The sequence below is a fragment of the Psittacula echo genome (assembly GCF_963264785.1).
Source record: "Psittacula echo genome assembly, chromosome: 1".
NCBI lineage: Eukaryota > Metazoa > Chordata > Aves > Psittaciformes > Psittacidae > Psittacula > Psittacula echo.
In genome coordinates this window covers 93683393-93698707 of record NC_137735.1, presented here as the reverse complement: position 1 = coordinate 93698707, position 15315 = coordinate 93683393, and the positions used below count along the sequence as shown (strand labels likewise).

The 15315-nt window shown below is 39.7% G+C and overlaps 1 protein-coding gene across 1 annotated transcript in view; it reads right to left on the bottom strand.

The window, feature by feature from the left end:
- KIAA1549 overlaps positions 1 to 15315 on the bottom strand; it is a gene marked incomplete at both ends in the record, with an annotated part of 143489 nt that overhangs the window by 28322 nt on the left and 99852 nt on the right. The window contains one exon of the mRNA XM_080631181.1: positions 13459 to 13643. Coding sequence (XP_080487307.1) covers positions 13459 to 13643 — 185 coding nt within the window. The remainder of the gene's footprint in view (positions 1 to 13458; positions 13644 to 15315) is intronic.

Here is a 15315-nt window from a genome sequence, read left to right as displayed (position 1 = left end):
AACACTGTCTTTGGGATCTTGCTGAAACCACCCCAAAACTCCATGTCTTTTTCCTTTTTCTCCTCTCACTTCTGAGGAAGAACTTTTCACTTCCGCTGTCAGATCTATCATGCCAGCTTGCAACACTGACTACTGAAACTCCTCTTAGTTACCCCACCTCCTCCTCTGGTGCTTTTGACATTATTTCTATTCTCTTGGAAGATATTCCTGTGTATGACATTCTTCCTTTGTACCCCTTCAGTGGTTTCCCTTCTTCTACCCCTTTCATACTCCACCCTCCTGCCTATACAGCCCTGCTGCTGATCCCTGATGATCACTTCCTCTATTTCACTATCTTGCCCTTCATTGCCTCCAGTCGCCTTTATTCCAGAGATGATGGGTCTCCACCATGTCCTAGGCACAATTCTTTCACAAAAGAATAAGTAAATAAATACATAGCTGGTGCACTACCCTTTCCTAAGCACTCTTGGCTTGACCTGCAAAGCTACTACTGCTTTTTCAATAGTGTGACAGGCAGCGTGGGCAAGGACAACTGAAGAGACAAACATTCTAGTAATATTAGAATTTCTAGTATGGTTTCCTTAAGATTGCTGCATGTCTGAAGCATGCATTTCAGCATACCTTCAAGTTAATTCTAGCATACTGGGTTTGTAAACCCCCCAGGGAGCAAAGCAATATGCAAAAACCATAAATTTTTTATCTTTTAAACTCTGAATAACCTTATTCCTAGCTGCAGTCTAGCATAACCTTTTGTCTAAGCACAGTTACAGAAACAGATATATTTATGTATACGTGTACATACACCATAGCATATGTATGCACAAATGTTTATCTGCAGACAGACCACACAGAAGCAGAATTAAAAGACTGTTAGTATTGCAAAGACAATCACTCACACTGTAAGAAATGGCACAGTTAGAACTGTCTGAACAATCACAACTGGATCCTCTCATACATATGCATTGCAACAGAGTCTTGAGTTACAAAATCCTAAATTCAATTTAGGATTCAATAGGAGCCCTCTTGCTTTGTCCTACCCTGCTGGATCCTTGGCATAATCTCAGCCTTCTGTTATTGGTCAAAGCTGGGTAGAACATCAGAATTTATTTGCTGAATCAGGATACTCATCTCATTTCATCCAGAAGCTGTCAAACACGTAGTGAAAGGATGGCATGTAACAAGAGAAAGGATGTATTCTTTTATGCACATCCGCAGCAAGGGTGGCAGAGACTCTGCCAATGGATTTCATGGACGCTTGCTGGCAACACAGGATTGGCAAGTCTTTGGCATCACTTCAAGAAACACTCACCCCAGGTACCACAGAACCTGTGGCTCTGTTACCCTGAAGTTGTAGTCAGTAAAACTCCTCATCTAGTCTTACCTCCTCCTAACAAGACAGAACCAGTCTCTCTATCCTGACCTCTTACCCTTCGCTCCCTCTGCATGCCAGCTGCCAGTTCCAGTTTACACTATCCAAGAACCTGAGGCTCATTGCTCCTTATTCCTTCACCTGTCCTCATAGCAACCTCTGTATACAGTAACAAAGAAAAAAATGTCTCAGCTTTTCAGTGACAGCTCTAGAGCTTGTATGTGCAGAACAGGTGTAACCCTATGAGAATTTAACTGGGAAACCTCTACCTAGTCTCTGTTGATCTCATGCAAATATTTCCCCAAAGGTTTAAAACTGAGTCAGAAATGGGCAATTCCCCACAGAATCGGTGAATGCATTTCCCTCATGCAAAACAACCTTCTGGTCCTGTTTCCTTTCCTTCCTCACCTTCCATCCCCAAAGGCTGACCATATGCAGTAGACCTTCTCCAAAACTATTCTAAAAATTCGGACAAAGCACTAATCTTCTCATAAACTTGTTCTCTGAATGATAAAGCTCTTCATGCTAAAAAAGATTCAGTATGAAACTGACAGGTTGAATGAAAGCTTCAAACTATGAACAATTCAAGTCTTGCAGAGTTTTGTACAGCTAAACAACATTTCCAGATATCTCCTGCTAAAAAACCTTAAGGTGGCACTACCATCTGTAGCCAATATACGAAGACCACAGGAGATTATATTCATGTGTATTTGCATGTTTGTGCATATGAATGAAAAACATGACAAAAATACGTGAAAATATATGTAAAACATAATACCTGACAATATGAAAAGATAGTTCTCAACAAAAATATTGAGAAAATGACTTACTAAAAATAATACCCTCTATTTGAGAAACAGAAATATTAATATGATTACTACTGCAGAAACAACACTGACAGAAACCCACTTCTTAGTCTTAAAGAAAAATCTACACTTGTGATACCTCACCTCTTAGATCATGGCAACATTATGACTGAGAACTGATACGAACCAAAATCTATGTTTTCATGAAAAAATTCTGAAGGATACTGAAACACAACTCTGCTTTCTGTAAGACTTGATGGTCACATCACTGAGACTCAGTGGAATGAACAAAGTTTTGTTCCAGATGGGTCTCCTTCATTTTCTTATGAATTTCTGTGTGCCACCTGCTGCATTCTTTCTTTTCTTTATACCAAGTTATATAGTGTAACAGATTGGATGACCTCTGCTCATCCTAAGATAAGTAGTCAGAATAGCATGTGTGGATCAGTCATCTGCTACTCATAAATTAACCACCACCAAAGAAACAATACAGTGTCTTTTTAAGAGCACATTTGTGCTGATACCGCTACCTGTTCAGGAGCTGAGCCTCTTTCTATCAGCCTCAAGTGCCTTTACCTAAGACTGCACAAAAACAGTATTAGCAAAGATTTCTTATTTTAAATTAAAGTTATTAGACAAGGTTTTCATTTATCTTCACATATTTGTGAAAGGGAAAAGATAAACTACTCTGAAGCTTACCACAAAAATGAACATGTCTAAACTACTGCATTTGTAAGGCACTATATTATTATACAAATGCAGAACCTGCTGAAATTTAAGAGGAAGATGATTTCAAATTGGCAAGTCAAGACAGTGCTTTAATTCTATTGTTATAAGCTGAATGGGGGGGGAAAGGCATTTGAAGCTCAATTTGCAGAATTGAGCCAAGACTTATTCCATGAAAGCAGCTCATTGCTTCAGTACTGTCCAAGTTGCAGAAACGGTTGCCAGTATATTGTTCTGCTAGATGCAGAGACATACCAGGTATGTCGTCAATCTGTTTTCTCAAGAAAGCAAATACCACACACAGAGGTCAGTGAATAGCATCAGCTGAAAGCAGAATACTTTTTTTTGAATGTATGAATGAAGGCTCAGTAGTCTTCCTGCAGTTCCTACAAGTGGCATTTGAATTTGGACATAATATGAAGAATAATGTATTAAGACAATTTGCTACTGATTTTATGCCACAGTCTTGTCTTGATCCTTGCTAGATGCATTGACTAGAAGCTGTTAAAATACAATTCTAAGGAAACAAAGGAGCTAAGTATGATTTCAAAAATAATACTTTAGTGTTGGTAAATGATCTGTGAACAGGACAGGAATCCCTGTAAAGAAGTGCCTGAGATTCACACCACCAAACCTTTCTCCATATTCTGAGGGCATCACAGCATAGGGCAATGTGATTTCACTGCGCTACTCTCATGAAGAACCAGAAAGGACGATTACTTGCAGCTGCTAGTGTGTTTGCTAGGGTCATCTTTATTTTAACTAACTTACTTCACCATGCTTCTACTATCCAATCCAAGACGTTGCCTCCTTTTTCTTCCCACAAGGATCATTCATCCACATTATTTGCAGTGACTGTTCCATGAGATATTTAAAACACCTACCAATCTACAAATAAATTAGTACTGAGGCATGATCACCTATTTTAGTCTCGTTTTCCTATTCAGCTCATTCTTTTCATGTCACTTCTACCCCTTATGAACATAAGCATACCCTCTGTATTTCTGTTTACATTGCTCTCCTTCATAAACCCCTTTGGGATCATAGCCAGGGACTGCCTGTAAAGTATGCATACAAATCATGCCTCAATTCAGTAACAATAATGCATATCTGAGTTTAGATACAAGAAACCTTTGTTGATGAAAAAAGCTTCTTAGAAGATCACACAAAGCAGAGTTCCATCTCTATAGCTTCTCCTAAAAGTACTGAAAAAAGACCCATTTGTATTCTCAAAGGTTTTTGTGCCATTGACACAATTTCCCTACGAAATAGGATATGATGCAACCAACTTGTGCCATAAGAACATACTATTTCCTGGTCTACTTTAAAAAACAATATTAAGTATTACTGAGAAATGTGCAGAAGGATTCTTCACTGCTGCTGGTTTAGGAAATGCTTCTAAGCACCAAACCAAACAAGGTCTCAGATTCAGTTCAAATACCTTCACTTGATAACCCCATCCATGTATGTAAAAAGAAGTGTATGTGCAACGGCAGTTGACTATGTTGCCATCACTCTCCCATTACAGCAGCGTTACTGCCTGTATCCTCTGTAGCAAGCCCGTCTCAAAAAGAAGCAGGATTGTGAGAGCTGAGAGGCAAAAAAGGGGTTGTACACACAAAATGCTGCCCATTTTCTCATCTCAGATCACCATCCAACCAGTGAAAAGCAGTGCACGGTACAGCCAGTGCTGGCATGGAAAACCAGTCCGAGCCAGTGTACAACCTCTGGTCCTCCTTCCCTACTCTGAAAAGTCAAAACTGTGGTTTACTGCTCAATACCATACAAATAGTAAGTAAACAGGAATCCCACAAAAAAATACCACCTCAGGAATTTTCCTCCTGGAGTAGGATTAAAAAGAAATGAAGAAACCCCCAAACTTACAAAACTTTATAAAGCCTGAAATTCACAAGACACCTGTTCTGAAATATTTTCTTAAGACAGATTGTTGTTGCAGATTTTCATCATCCCTCTTCTTCTCCTTTGTGCATTTCTTCCTGCCACACTAATATTACCGTGACAGCTCAGTAAATTACACAAAATACAAGAGGGATCATGTTGTTGAAAGCCCATAACTCTGAGTGTATATATGCCGACAGGCTGTTGAGGTAACTGCTGTAACAGGCAGAATTCTGTGTCTGAATCAGAGTTGTAGCCTTCCTTCTAAGACAGAAATGCTACAGGGGTGGATACTATCTTAACCACGGTTTGGTGAGGTTCCTTTGCACACTGGCTAGATGGAAGTGTCAGGAGAAAGTCAGAAAAAGATCAACTTCACAGGATAGACTGGTCACTGCTGTGTCTTAGTTCCACTGAAACTTGTCCGTAAGTTACATCAAAACCAATTACTCCTCCGAGGCCACATACACAATTCCAACATAAACTGCAACCTCTAAGAGAGGTAGCACAACACAGTTTGGGTCAGAAGCAAACCTTCAAAGGTCATCTGGTCCAACCCCCATGCAATCAGCAGGGACATCTTCAACTAGATCACATTGCTCAGAACCATATCCAGCCTGGCCCTGAATGTTCCCAGAGATGGTGCATCCACACCTCTCTGGGCTATCTGTGCCAGTGTTTTACCACCCTCATTGTAATAATTTTTTCCTCACATCCAGCCTTAATCTCCCCTCTTTGAGTTTAAAATCATTACCTCCGGTCCTATCGCAACAGGCCCTGCTAAAAGTCTGTCCGGATCTCATAAAGCCCTTTTTAAGTACTGAAGGGGCACAGTAAGGTCTCCAGGCTGAACCCCAACTCTCTCAGCCTTTCCTCATAGGAGAGGTGCTCCAGCTCTCTGCTCATTTTTATGGCCCTGCTCTGGACCCTCTCCAACAGGTCCATATCTTTCTTGTATTAAGGAGTCCAGAGCTGGACACACTACTATAACTTAAGGAAACTTTTCTCAACTTGTGAAGTAAAAGAATACACAACACAGTCCAGAAACACTTCCTCCCCACAAATAATGAGAAAAGTGCTAACAGACTTCTAAGATAGAGCATGGGTCAGCAATTTTCATTAAATTTTGAGCTGGCATTTTATTGGGCTCAGTGACTCCAACACATTCATATACCTAAGAAGGGTTTAATGCACAGAGAAAGCAAGTACATTCACATATACCGCAGAAATTAATCTGCTTGCTGAAATAAATCTACAAGCGATCATCATTGTTAAAACCTCAGGCAACAATGATTTGATACTGGCCCATTTCCTTGTTCCCAAAATAGCTAAGTTCTACAGTAAATTATCTATCGCCTTTTTTTAGGAAAGACAGAATTTACTTTCCCAGTATGAATCTAGTCTCAGTGGCCTACTGTGTTTAGAATAGTACAAGGTTTACCTGAATTTTGAAAATGGATTATTTTTGTTTAACTCCTGTTCAAAACAAGCCACTATATGAATGTCATTCTGTAAATCCATGGGTCACGTACATTTTGAATAGTGTATTCAGTTATAGTCTCCCCCCTCAAAAAGGATGGAAAAGAATTGGAAAACCTTCAGCCTTTTCAAAGGTTAGCAGTTGGGTCAAAGGCCAGTTCAAAAGAAGGGGTAAGAAAACTGGGACATCTCCACCTGGAAAAAGAGATGATGGAGATGGGGAATATGACAGAGATCTGTAAAGTCAGGATTGGAAAGGAGCAAGTGGCTAGGAATGAGTTATTCGTTATCCCTTCCAATACAAGGACTAGGGGGCATGACTGAAAACAAAAAGGTGGCAGAATAAAAGCAAGATGAAACAAGATGATGTGGCTCTTCATATAACATGCTGCGGAAATCCCTGTCAGCAGCTCAGATGGGTTTAGAAGGACCAGACAAGTTCATGGAACAGAAACCATTTTTAGGGCTGCTAAATATCATCACTTCTAAGGAATGTCTCCAAGACACAAATAACTTGAGGCTTAAGAGTTACTCAAGGAAGAGCATCATGTGTACTTGCCCTATTCTTCCCCCTTTCGATAGGCTTTTGCTTTTGGCACCTGGGCTAGCTGGCCTTCTGGTCTGATCTCAAGACAACTATTGAAATGTTTGTAAAAAAGCAGAGTGACCGGTATAAGGAGTATATCCAAGTGTGGTATTATATTTCTACAATTTGTGAATAGTTAAATCCTCCTTGCAGGAGAAGAATTCCTACAAAAGAGCTCCTGCAGAGGAACTGTCATCAGAGAAATGTATTGTTGTGAAGTAATTAAGACATTGAATACTGTATTCCTTGTTAGAAATCAGCCATTGACTCTGAAGCAGAACCTGTATGCCAATTCCAAAAAGACATCATTTTGGATAGCTAGTCAAGGTTGCTATTAGAAATGAATGATATTTGTTATGCAAACAGTAGGCACAGACATGAATCTCTTGCAGAAACTCATGTCAGTTTTCAAGTAGGTTTTTTATAAGATTGGTGTCAGCTGCCTTTCGTAACATGAGTCTCTTTTGACTGGAATTATTCTGCAAGGCAGAGCTGTTGACTCGACAATATACAGATGAACAAAAGCATTACAGGATGTCAAAACACCACAAGAATTCTTTGTATCAGGAGCAGAAGACTACTATTTAGCCTCCAGCAGGGCTGGCCTCTTTGATCCTGGGAACATCTAAGAGATAGTCTACTGAATACACAATAATAAGCAAAACTCTCAGTTCAGAGGCGCAAAGTTACACCTGACGTGCGAGATTCAGGTATTGGATATCCCTGCTTGGGGAGGGGGTAAATGGGAATCCACACAAGCCTCTCTCAGACACCTTGCAGAACACAACTCACTACCTGCAACCCTGAGTGACGCACAGAGGTCTGGCTGGCTGTCAGAGCAGCACAGATTAGAGCACACAAGTAACAGTCTCCAGGTGATGATCATATATTAGCTGAGGTTTGCTGGCACATAGAGCAAACTGGCAGTCCATCTCTGGCACTATCCATGCTATTGCTCGAGGAGATGATGGGATACTATATGCTTTGTCCAATGCTTCATAGGGACTGGCCAACCCCACCTTTCCCACATGTAAACACACAGGAGGGACACTGAGCCAGAGACATGCTCAAACTTTAAGAACCATAGTAGTGCTCACAGGGCTCCAGAGAGAAGTGATTTCTGAGTGCAGAAGTAGGTTTTCACCACCTACAGTTTTAGGGTGTGCCCTTATCAAAACTAGAAACTGAGCAAGTTGCTCTAAGTCAGCACTGCAAAGGCAATGACTTCACCATGCCCAGCATTTATAGGTGAGATCCTTGCTATTAAGGCAGGCACCCTTGCTCTGCATAACTGTCTAGACCAGAAACTACCTTTGAAAAGTCCTAGTGCAGGATTTGACTTTTTTCTCCAAATGTTTGTACACAGCAGGGGAAATGAAATCCCCGGTGAACCAGGTTCCATTTTCACTTCTGGATGTCCACAGAAGAAGAAATAATATTGCCAACTCCTTCTATTAGAGATAACATGTAGAATGTTTTGGGGTTTTTTTTTCCTCTCTGCAGAAGACGAAAGGGGTTGACAACATTTTCACACAAAACCATCAGTAGTCCAGTACAGAGCAGGACAGTTTGGGTATTAAAGACATTTATCCATTTTTTCCATGAAAAAGAAAAATAAACCATGACAAAAATTCAACTGCTCACAAAAAGCACAGCTTCCTTACAAGAAAAGATCAAGCTGGGACAATGTTGAGGTGGATATAGGCAATGGCAAGAGAGAAAATCCTGTAATTTAAAAATACCACTTACACATCTTTTCACTTCCAAAGGAAAGCAAAGACATCTTTATCCAGCGCAACAACCCAGATCACATCAAGGTTAACTTCCAGTAGGATGCTGCAGCTTACAGAACAAGTCATGAATATTTGATGTGCCCTTCAAATATCTTAGTTCCATCTCCTGAAAAGAATTATCCTTGCACAGACCAATGAATCTTGCATAGAAATCCACTGCTCTGACCTGTTTCCTTAACTCCTAGTTTAAAAGAAAGGGTCCAAGTAACCCTGATCTAAGCATGTTTTTCCATTAAATCTCCAGAATGAAAAAGATAACCTGAGGTTTTTCAGGTAATGTTAATCTTGCTTTGAGGCAGGGGGATGGCTTAGCTAATCAGAGCCTCCTTAAGATCTTTCTTTTTTTGCTACCATCTGCTCCCATAAAAGTTTTATTTCCTATGTATTTATGTTTATATTTACTGAAGTATCAGACTTCTGAGACTATTCACAGGTAACACATCCCTTAGTATTGTTTGAGTTCAGGCCCACTCTCTGTATTCTTTGCAGAAGATAACATTATGAGCCTTTCTAAGACAGACCCCTATGCCATCTTGTTTGCAGGACACCGATCCTGTGATGAAACTAGGTGGGCAGATGGGGAGAACAGAAACTGGTAGAGTAGCATGGTACATCCAACCTGCAGGACAGGCTTCGGTTGAATACAGTCTGCCCTGCCCATGTTATCACCTTGTAAGAATCATTGTCTTTGTTATTGTCTATATTATCTTTAAGAGTGACCTGGCCCTGAGGGTAGGGACAAGCAGCAAATGTGGACTCAAGTCCAGCTTCAAGGGCACATAAATATACACATAAATAGGGCACATAAATATACATCCAATCTTGGGTACTACTATGGGTTTGTCACCACAGGATCTGAATATTTTTCAACACAGCTATGCCCACTGAAGTGGGAAATACACTATTTTTGACCGTCCTAAGTGAGGGACTGTGACTCAAATATTCTGAAGGAGTGTAACACAGAGCAGAGAAGGGATCAAAGCAAGTTAGCTGTGCTGGCACAATGTGCTGGCCAGTATGACTGAACTGTTGTGTAATGCAACTATATCTGGTAATCTTGATCTCACTGAGGTGCACCCAGGCAGCCAAACCCCCAGGAAACACTCAAAAGGCATGTAGACTCTTATTACCAACAGATAATAGTATTGTTTTGCTTAATCAGAAGATAGATTGTGAGGGTATGAAGCTTATGACTTACTTTTAATGGTGGCCATAAGAACATAGAAACTATACCTATTCTATAAAAGTAAACCTTTACATATAGAAGAATAAAATTAAAACTTGAATAATTATATTTTATGAGAGCATACAAAAAAAGAAATCAGTAAAAAGCAGAAGTTTAAAACCAAAATTAAGTGATTCAGTGAAAAAAACTAAGACAGAAAGGTCAGTACTAGAATGACACACAAGGCTAAAGAATCCAGGAAAATTTGTAGTGGCTTTAAAGCATCGATCTCAAGAGAAGAGCACAAATTTGTAAGAGAATCTAAACAGAGAATAAAAATTTCCTGCAAAACTTATGTCTTTCTTATGAAATCTGTATTACTGTACATTTACAGAAGTTCTCTTGACATTTCAAGGAACCAGCCTTTTAGTGGCAAAGTTTCCTCAGCAGCATGAAGCAAATAGGCTTTCCTCTCACCCCACTACCAAGCTGGTTCCAGGCTTTTAAGTCACTAAACTGGATGTCACAAGCCAAACCTGCCCTCATCAGGCCTTCGTTGCTGAGGCTTGCATGCTTAAGGATCCTAAACAACTAAGAAATTTACATCACAGGTGACATAATTTGCTATTGGACACTACTGTGATTTCTAAACAGATTATTATGCTGCCCACTGATCTGCTATGTTAAAATAGCTAACTAAACACAGGGGAAAAAAAAGACTGGTGATACCTCTGGAGATCCAGTGCAGTAAGATATCCTATTTCATCTGAAGAAGAAAATCATAGAATGGTTTGGGTTGGAAGGGACCTTAAAGATCATCCAGTTCCAACCCTCCTGTTACTAGACCAGGACCTGCTCAAAGCCCAGTCCAACCTGTCCCTGAACACTGCCAGGCATGGGGCAGTCACAGCTTCTCTGGGCACCCTGTGCCAGTGCCTCAACACCCTCCTAGTGAAGAATTTTTTCCTGATATCTAACCTAGATCTACCCTCTTTCAGTTTAAAGCCATTCCCCTGTGTCTTGTCACTACCTGCCCTTTGAGAAGTCCCTTTAAGGTACCACCGGAGCCTTCTCTTCTCCAGGTTCTACAGGCCCAACGCTATCAGCCTGTCTCCACAGGAAGTGCTCCAGCTCTCTGAGCACCTCGTGGCCTCCTCTGGACTTGCTCAAGCAGGTCCATGTCACTCCTGTGTTGGGGTCCCAGAGTTGAACGCAGACTGCAGGTGGAGTCTCACAGAAGTGGAGGGAGAGAATCTCCCCCCTCTACCCTCCTGGGGTGTCTCAGTTTCTGTTCTTCCAATCAACACACATTTTCCAGGTGCAAAATGCTTTCCAGATGTACTACATGGCTGAAGGGAATTGTCTTCAATTTCCAGTATTGATGCGCCATGCATATAATGAAATACTTCAATATTTATACATTACATTTCTATATTTACATTAAAAGATTTTTTTTTAAATATTAATGGAAGTGAGAAAAGCTAGCACTATAAATACACCTTTATGGCTTTTACCAATGAAATATTGATTTCAAGAGAAAAGCACAGATCTTTAACCTAAATATCCTTCCATTTACAGATGCAGTGCAGGCCTTCACTGGTACCCAAGTCAGGCTCTGTAAAGAGGGAATAGAAATAATTGTGGCTGGGATGAGGAAGAGGAAGCCTGAATCCACTTTATAAACTGAGCTTATTTACAGACCTAAATCCTTGACCACACGATTCCACTTCTTTGAACGTATCTTTGCATTTACTGTAATAAAAATTATAAAAAACACAAACAATTTTAAAGGGCAGGACCAGCCCAAATGTCCCTCTTCATTTGCACACTATTGTGAACATCTAGGGGTCTTCAGTGCTTGCTAAATATGCCTGACTCTGACCTGGAATTCCAACCCACTGATTCTATGACTGCACCTTCTGAGTCTATGAATACGTGAAGAAATCCCAAGGCCCGCTACTAAGGAAGCCAGAGAATTTTTGTTTCGTGTCTTGGGCAAAGGAGAAAAATGGTTTTCGCAGTAGATTCTGCCAGTTGTTTGATGTGCTGATAAAAATTTCAGACACTTCTTATTGCTTTACCTCATTTAGTATTAAAATATGAGCCATCCATGGGTACATGGATTGGACTAGATGTCCTTACTGGTTCTTTCTACTTTGCTTACAGACACTTCCCTAAAGGCAAAGTGACAGGATCCCTAGGCAAACTGAAATGAGACCTGCATACAAACAAGGCTTCTGACTCACGAATGATTAAGATGAAGAGTACTGTGGAAGCAGCAGAGAAAAACAACCGAGCCATTTTCCAAAAAGAAAGTAAAACTATGAATGATGTTTCTGGCCTTACAGCCAACCCAACTTCTTTCTTACAAAAAGCCTATGACAGCACAGAGGTACTGAAAATGCATGTGATGATATAGTGTATCAAGGGTAATGATCCTCTCCTGCCTTTTTGGTATGACCCTTCTCAAGTTAGACAAAACTACTGTGGGAAACTTCTTCAATCAAAATCTGTATTACATATTACCACAGCACAGATAAAACAAGGTACCAGGGGGTGAAGTTCATCAAAGGGTACCACTTGTTGCTGACCTCGATTCTGACACTCAATCTGCAGTGACGAGACAAGTGGAAGTTACCATTGATTTGTTCTGACTGCTTTGGAAGTGCAACTGCTTCCACTTTTCTCATCTTTCACATCATTAATTATCTTGAAAGGGAGCACAGTGTACAGACAAAGCTTGTTACAGAAAAAACTGTATGACTGAACATGAGGTGACAGTGCAAGAACATGACTACAGTTCTACAGGATTAGTACAGGCAGATTATTTTGCCTTCAATAACGCGTCTGAAGGTATAGTCAGTAATAAGCACCTCTGACACACAGACCAGTTCTCTTCAGTTGTATAAAGGAGAAATAGGATTTGTAACCTTTTAGTAGCTTTTTCATTCTTTTTACCTAATACATCCTTTGTGAAAATCCTGGTTCACATGTTTTTTAATTTACAGTCTTGGGCAGGAAAAAGGCAGACTACTGAATATCTCACCATCCTTCAACCCTGTGGACAACACGCTCACCCATGTTCTCTCATGCAGATCCACTAACTAAAGTTCTGGTCCTGCAACAGGGTCTCACAACAACAACAGAAGGGCCCTGGCAGAACACGAAGCAACATGGATAGGCTCTACCAAATTCTAGTTCCAGCATGAGGTATAACGGATGGTGCGGTTCAGCTGTCAAATCAGTTCAGCAGAACCTCTCCAAAGAAAAATTCATCCCTCTGCAGAAGGCAAGGTCAGTGATTCAACACTTAATTCATTTCCTCTTATTCAGTTCTAGCCAAAGCCTTGAAATGAAGTGATAAAGAAAGGTTCCTTTCAGCCTCCGTGCCCACATTTCAGAATGATGTATCTATCTAATGCAGCATCACATACCTAGGAGAACAAATAAACCACAATGGGATTCTTGACTTCAACTATCATTTGACTTTTTCCTCTTTTATTTTTTTTTTTAAACTGGAAGGCTCTGAAACTGTGTTTCCACATGCTATTAAGGATGGTAGGTGTTCCATAGATTCTCACGTTCATTTATGTTCAGAATACCCAAGCTCCTCTCCGCACAGCTCCCCCTTTTACCTTCTGTCGCTGCTGAATGTTGCTCATTGTGTCTGGTTGAAACTCCAGTTTGTCTGTTCGACAAAGTTTCCAGTATAAAATAATAAGAATCAGAAGCACCACAGCAACTGGGACTGCCACACCAACAATAATCCATAGGTTGCTATTTTGTGACTCTGAGGTGGACTCCTTCAGCTTCTCCACAGCTGTGAAGTTAAAAGCAAGACAGCAATAGTACATGGTTATATATTTTAAACTGAGGACACTTCAAGGTTGTGTATTTTTATGTGCTTGTAAGTGCTAGTTAAGAAATTTATCAGAAACCAGCTGCACATCACAGCAAATGTCGTATCACCTATAGTTAACGCATGTCACGCTCAGGAAGCAGATGATCGATTGTCCCGGCCTATTTTCTGAAGGCCTGTGCTTAAAATACTAGTGAAAATACACTTCTGCCACAACATCCTGTAACCCAAACCCAAGCTGACACAGTGAAATGGGTCCAGAAAAATTACTTGCCACTAACAAAGGTGAGAAGGATTTTCCAATATTATTGCCTGTTTCCTGCTTTCAGTGGTGTTATCAGCCGCCTCATCTCTTCAGTTCTATGCTATATATTTTGTGGCTTTCCCCATTAATAATCACAGCCAATTTGAAATCAGCAAGACCCTCCTCCCTAAGGTGTATAGTTCCACATTTTTTTATTACTTATTTTCCTTCCTCTGTTTCACTGTCAGTGTGTGAGATCCTTTAGCCCAAACAGAAGACCTTACACTTTAACTACTGGAAAGTGTAATCAAACCAGTCACACATGTAAAAAGTAAACTTGAAGAATCAACAAAGCTTTCACTTGCTCTATTTTTGCATAGTGTTTATACGTGGGACTAAAAACAACAACAGTAATACATTACTAGTCAAAGTGATGCACTTTCTTAAAATGATGTCTTGAAGTTAAAAAGAATATTCTGTGCAATCTTATTTTTATATATCATTTTAATAATAGCCATTCTAATGATGAACCTAGAGATAAAAGGAACATATTATAATTCCTATATTTTATACATCTGACAGCTCATTTAAGACATTCCATTTTGTTATAAAAATAACATTTTTTTGATCTAGTTTCTTCCAGTAAGAAGAAACATTTAAAAGATTTCTATGATGCCATGTCTCTTAGAAGGGCTTTCTAATGACATGTCAAAGATAAGTTTCAACATGAAGAATAAGCTATAAACAACTTTTTGCACTTCTGTCTAACCAATATCACAGCCCATTAGAAGATATTAAGCAGATATATATTGGCTACTAACCCATTTTTAAACTGCTGCTTTAATGAGGGACAAAATTTAAAAACACATCCAGATGGTGCAATTATTACTATTTTCTTCACTTTCTTTCTGTAGAGAATTTAAAAAAAAAAAACAGACACGTTTGTTCTATTGGCAAAATACCTTGTGGTACAATGCAACCAATGCCTCCATATTGCACAGAAAACAGAAAAGATAATTAAGCATTCATGTCAATGAGGTATTTTGCAAATCATATACATGTCCACTACTGTTTAAAATACTTCCAAGTTTCTTTCCTAATCATGACATGGAATTTTTAGTAGGTCTTCTGTCTTGCTTCCTGAACAAAGTAACTATATGACTTTATATTACCTGTCGTGTTTATTCTGATGTGTATCTAGTAAATAAACATGACTTTTATACTACCTTTATTGCAAGATCACGTTACTTATATATTACTGATGGACGAACAAATAAAAATAAGGTCAATCATACCCAGTGGAGGAAATACACTGCTTCTTTTTGCTTAGACCCTTCAAAACACCCCAACTAGCATTAGCCTACATCTTTCACTTGCAGAAACAATAAT